The sequence below is a fragment of the Vigna radiata genome, chromosome 8 (assembly GCF_000741045.1).
Source record: "Vigna radiata var. radiata cultivar VC1973A chromosome 8, Vradiata_ver6, whole genome shotgun sequence".
Classification (NCBI taxonomy): domain Eukaryota; kingdom Viridiplantae; phylum Streptophyta; class Magnoliopsida; order Fabales; family Fabaceae; genus Vigna; species Vigna radiata.
The window spans coordinates 14300387-14306573 of record NC_028358.1 but is presented as its reverse complement, the minus strand read 5'-3'; the positions used below and the strand labels follow the sequence as shown (position 1 = coordinate 14306573).

Below are 6187 nucleotides of genomic sequence, written 5' to 3'. Positions count from 1 at the left end.
TAACGTCAAATTTAGGGATGAAAAATATGAAATGCTATTTATTATTTTCTAATTAATAATTATGTAAAAATATTTACTAAAGTAAAATAAAGATGCTTACATGTATGCTTACATGTATTTTCCAAGTTATAACACTTAACATAAATGTTCCTTTTCTTTGTAAAAATACAATTTATTTTGGATATTTAAATTTTTTTTTGTAAAAAAGAAAGCCCATGGGCTGGCCCTAACCCACAGGGCTTTGGGGCTTTTTACCCTGGGGGCTTTTTTAATAAAGATCTTTTTTGACCCTAGGGGCTTTTTTGGCCCCAACCCACATGGGCTAGGGCCAGGGCCTATTAGAGGGGCCTAATTGACAGCTCTACATCTAGGGATAGTCTTTTCCTATTAGAAAGAAACAAATAAAATAAAATCAGACAACACGTTATACTTCTCATATAATCCATTTCATGGCTAAACTCACAAAAGAGAACTCATATCAATTAAATTATTCCTCACCATGCAAAATCTTGCTTCAAATGCAAAGTTTGATATATCTGTTGCTTGTATGCCTAAGATTAAGAACACAAATTATCAAAGGTTATCAAATTTGGACTCAAATCGTGAATCACAAGATTGTACAATAAAAAATTACTTAACATATATTAATACAAGGAATTTAAACTAGAGTGGAATAATCAAATAGGATAAGTGTATAAATGTTCTCTAGGAAAAATTTAAGCTCACATAACTTGTAATCAGATTTTATGGTTTCAAATTGCAATCAACATCACCAATTATAAGAATGATAAGAATGCTATCAATTTAAGCTGCCTCCTCTCGAACCCATAGAAAAATATGAGATTGTTGTCTAGTTAGGGTTTTGATTTGGAAATGAAGAAGTTTGCAGATGAAATAAGGGAGGGAGAATGCCCCAACCTGCAATAACAAGGAAAAAAAGAAATACAATTAATAGTTTTAAGAAATTAATTGAAAGATTCTAAACTTATAAGTTTTACAAAACTTTTCTCTTTACTGATATATTAACTAACCAAAGAAGTCTACATATAAGTTGATTTTTATTTGTGAGAAAGACTTTTTTTTTCTTATTTTCTTTTCTTAAGAGTTTTTACCTAAAATTTTATGAAAAAAAATTCAACTAATTAATAACAATTAAATCCAAATATACAACAAGATTCTCCTAAAATCAAAAGGTATGATAGTGCATAATTTTAGTTCAAACCTCTTGGTACATTCAATCCAAATATAATTAATTTTGCAGCAATCCAGTTAATACTTTTAATATAATATACTAATAATTCTAAAGGAAAAAATTTATTACAAACTATCATATATATATATATATATATATATATATATATATATATATATATATATATATATACACACAACAGTTTATGCAGGATTCTGAGACAGTATACATAGCAAATCACAACCAGAAAATTTTTGGGATTCTGAAAGTTAAATAAAATACATCCAACAAGTTTCAGCCACTGTAATTTACTAAAACATACTTTTAAAAATAGTAATTGCACCATAGTTAAGCTTAAACAACTTTTAAAACCAATTTGCACATTTGATACATGCAACAGACTTTGTCAGGAGGAATGAAAAAAAAAAAGATTTCTGAGCACTCACACACCATATTTCAATATCTATCATTATTTCATTACACTTTAATCTGAACTATCAAATATCAAGGCACAATACTTAAACAAACCAATTATCAATTACTCCAACCCAAATCAATGTAGCTCATTGATTTGGTGGGAATCCCGAGTCTAACTAATTCAGATAAAACATATACACTCCTTTATCCTTGACATATAACTATTCTTAGGGATGGACAAAATATATTGTATTGCACTAAACTATAAAAGTTTATAGTTAACTATAAACTAATTCAAAAAAATTATACTGAATTAAAAGATATAGTACTTCAGAGTAACTGAATTAACTATTTTTAGTTCACCTATACTGCAATTCAGTTCAGTAAACAAAAACAATCACCTATACTGCAGTAATGAACTGAACACCTGTGATGCCCACAAGCACGCAGTACTACACCGAAAATATCAAATGTCGGCAATTTCTGTAATCAAAGCATAACATTGAAGCTTCAATTTAAAATAAGGGAACGGATTATGAATATCTTAAATTACTTGAGATTTGAAGATCCAATTAATTGAAGCAAGCAAACAAGAGCATTAGTGTGAAAAGCATATTATAGAAGCACATAAAAGATACCCACATGGTTTTATTAAACACTATGATATAAGACAAACATTAACAGAACAAAGTAAGTGTACGGTACGATATTCCAGACGGACTATTGTACCGAACGTGTATAATTAGGCTGTAGAAGGGCCGATCCTGGTTATCAGAATTGGGCCGTTAATCTCGTTATTGGGCTCGAAAAGCTTTAAAAGAGATTTACTAAAGATACCACAAATAAAATAATATCTATCAACGAAAGACGTTTCCGGAACATCAGGTAAAGTTGTTTATATTTTATTCTGTTTATATTTCATATCAGTTCTGAGTCTATAAATTAAGAGCCAGAGACGTCAGTCAGGTACGCTTCATCCATGCCTCTCATACACATTATTCATATCACTGAGATTTTACTCTCTTCCACTGAGAATCTTTCTAAAGAACTGAGGTTCTTCCCTTATAATACGCCTAACTTGAGCGTCGGAGTGCCTTTGCAGGTACCTCCCCCCCCCCTCGGCCACAATTTGGAGATTTTCGGACGGTTGAGATTGAAGGAGAACGGACGATCAAAGCGCAGAAGGAACCACGGATCCAGTCCATCCGAACGCTAGGAAGTAGCGGAGCCACATCATCAAGGTTAGTGTCCCGGTCCCTAAAATATCTACTGAAACATTTTGGCACCCACCGTGGGGCCGAGGCTTGAAGATCCCCAATGGTAACCACGAGGAGTATGGAGAACAACAACCCTATGGATATGATCAGGGAGTTACAAGCACAACTGGAAGAACAGGACCGTACTATACGCCAACAACACGAATTTCAGCAAATGCAAGCAAAGCGGATGGAGGAACAGGCCCAGATTATACGCCAGCAGCAAGAATTGCAATAGAAACAAAACGAGGAGATTGCCCGATTGAGAACACGGCGTCAGCCGCCTGAAATGTCCGAAACCCAAGGAAGTCAAAATGGCGATCAAAGCATGCACACCCCGCCACGGAACAATCGGTCACCCAATCCGCTGCCATTCACGAAAGCTGTCATGCAGGCTCCAATGCTGGACATACCTCCTCCACCGATAGAGGTTTGACGGTACTTTAGACCCGGAACATCACCTCAGAAATTTCATCGACTCTATGGCTTACTATTCCAAGAGTGACCCGGTCAAATGCAGAGCTTTCTCCCAATCCTTAAAAGGAGAAGCCCTGGAGTGGTACTACAACCTTCCTCCTAACACGATAGACAGCTTCCGCACGGTCATGACCATATTCAGGAAACATTACGCTACCAACAGGAAAGACGGAGTAACCGCTGCAGAGCTTGTAAACCTTAAACAAGAGAAAGATGAATCCCTTCGATCATTCATGCAGAGATACAACGAAGCTGCTAGGCGAGTAAAAGGCGTCAACGAGGAGTTCATCATCAGCAATTTGCCCAATTCTCTAAAGCTGGGATACCTCTCGGAACATTTATATGCCAGGCTGCCTAATTCAATGGAGGAGCTCTAGGAGAGAATGACTGAGTTCATTCGAATGGAGGATCAGAGATATGCCAGAAGGAAGCCCCAGACAGAGGCCCCCACTAATGGGAGCAAAAAAGAAACTAGATAGGTTCGTGAAGGAGACCGAAGGCCTCCTAGACGAGATTTACCCTTGCCCCTTGGTTCTCGGTATGATCACTATGCACGCCTAAATGCGCCATTGGCAAAGGTGTTTAAGGAGGCTTTGAGCGCTGAACTCCTCAACATACGAAAGCGACCCATGCCCCGGACCGCCGACGCAACCAAGATCTGCTTGTTCCATGCCAACCAGGGACATTCCACTAAGGACTGCACCACCCTCAGAGAAGAACTCAAGAGGCTCATTCGAGTAGGATATCTCCGTCAATTCATGAAAGAAGAACCCAAATCACGTAAAAGATCTCCCAGAAGAGAAAGAAGTCCCAAACGGATTCATGACACTAATGTCCGCCCAAGAGACTGTTCCCGAAGTCGCCCAAGGGAGAGAGATCACTCCCGAAGTTGTCCCAGGAAACACACGAGACAAAGAATGATTAGGGGCCGAAAGAAAACCATCTCCGGAGGCTTCGCCGGAGGAGGAGTCTCTTCATCTGCCCGGAAGAGACACTTGAGAAATCTTCAGAGCGTCAACAATATAAGGCATAATTCTTTGTCCATGCCCGATATTATATTCACGGATGTAGACTTCCATGCTCTAGAACCCGACCAGGATGATCCAATGGTAATCACTGCCGAAATAGCACTATACGATGTCAACAAAGTTCTAGTCGTCCAGGATAGCTCGGTCAATATACTGTATTGGACGACATTCCTGAAAATTGATTTGTCAGAAGATATAATATGCCCATTCAACGAGCAAATTGTAGGTTTCGTAGGCGAAAGAGTTGACACCCGCGGGTATCTCGACTTGAGAACTCGGTCGGGGACACAAGACAATGCAAAAAAACTAAGAGTTTGGTTCCTGCTGGTTGAAGCCAATACCTCCTATAATGCCCTCCTAGGGAGACCTTGTTTGAACGCTTTCGGAGCCATCGTATCAACACCTCACCTAACAATGAAGTTCCCGTCGAACAAAGGGACGATATGTACTGTAAAGGCAGATCAGAAAACAGCACGACAGTTTTATGTCGCTGGCCTAAAATTCACACCCTATATTTCCAAGAGAAGATCAAAGGGGGCATGAAGCAATAGTGGTTGACCTGGACCCAAGAACTAATATGGACGAGTGAATCCAACCCTAGGGGGATATTAAATCATTCCAACTTGGAAAAAAGGAAATGCAGACAACGTCTATCGGTGCAGATCTGGAGCCGGACGACGAACACCGACTGACCGAATTAATAAGGGCTAATGCCGATCTATTCGCATGGAGTGCCGCAGATATGCCTGGAATTCACCTAATGACTCACAAACTTTCTGTATTCAAAGAAGCCAGGCCAGTAGCACAGAAAAAGAGAATATTCGGTGAGGAGAAAAAAGAAGCTATCTAGGAAGAGGTCAACAAGCTTGTTAAAGCCAAATTCATCCGGGAAATAACCTATACAACTTGGCTGGCAAATGTCGATATGGTCAAAAAGTCTAATGGCCAATGGAGAATGTGCATTGATTTCACCGATCTCAATAAAGCTTGTCCGAAGGATTCCTACCCCCTTCCGAGTATAGACCAACTGGTGGACGGAGCTTCTGGCCACGTAGGACTATGTTTTCTGGACGCATATTCGGGATACAACCAAATCCCAATGCATTCATCCGACTAGGAAAAAATGGCCTCTATAACCGAACAGGCAAACTATTGTTATGAGGTGATGTCGTTCGGGCTCAAGAACGCCGGGACTACCTATCAACATCTCATGGATAAAAATTTTCACCATTAGATCGGAAAGTGTATGGAAGTATATGTCGACGACATGGTGGTACGAAGCCGATCTCACGAACAACATCTTAGTTGAAGTTTTCCAACAAGTGAGACGGTATAACATGCGTCTGAATCCCTCTAAATGTACCTTCGGAGTTCCAGCCGAAAAATTCCTGGGGTTTATGCTGACACAACGAGGAATCGAAGCCAATCCGGATAAATGTCGAGCGGTGCTGGAAATGAAGAGCCCCACCAAGCTTATAGAAGTACAACGACTAGTTGGACGCCTCACGACTTTGTTGCGATTCATCCCAAAACTAGCAGAACACATCCAGCCCATCTTGAAAAACATGAAGAAGAACATCCCGCGCCACTGGGACGACCAATGTGAATAAGCCTTCTCCGCTGTCAAGGCCATCCTTACCAGCCCTCCAGTCATGGCCCGTCCCACCAAGGGATTCGATTTACAGCTATATTTAGTCGCCTCAGATCATTCGGTAAGCGCGACTCTTATTCAAGAAATTTCAGATTTCAAACTAATATACTTTGTTAGCAGAACTTTACAAGGAGCAGAGGAACGATACTTGAAAATTGAAAAGATA

At 39.5% G+C, this 6187-nt stretch overlaps 2 protein-coding genes across 2 annotated transcripts; both read left to right on the top strand.

Annotated features, from left to right (window-relative positions):
• The first annotated feature begins 3347 nt into the window (after positions 1 to 3347).
• On the top strand, positions 3348 to 3719 carry LOC106770267. Its single transcript, XM_014656084.1, has one exon. The coding sequence runs from the start codon at positions 3348 to 3350 to the stop codon at positions 3717 to 3719; it is 372 nt and encodes a 123-aa protein (XP_014511570.1).
• A 252-nt stretch (positions 3720 to 3971) lies between these two features.
• On the top strand, positions 3972 to 4913 carry LOC106770266. Its single transcript, XM_014656083.1, has one exon. It carries the CDS (start codon positions 3972 to 3974, stop codon positions 4911 to 4913), a length of 942 nt encoding a protein of 313 aa, XP_014511569.1.
• The last annotated feature ends 1274 nt before the right edge of the window (positions 4914 to 6187 follow it).

Excerpts from the sequence above, each read along its gene's own strand:
- LOC106770267 (XM_014656084.1), top strand. The coding sequence starts at position 3,348 with ATGGCTTACTATTCCAAGAGTGACCCGGTCAAATGCAGAGCTTTCTCC.
- LOC106770266 (XM_014656083.1), top strand. The coding sequence starts at position 3,972 with ATGCCCCGGACCGCCGACGCAACCAAGATCTGCTTGTTCCATGCCAAC.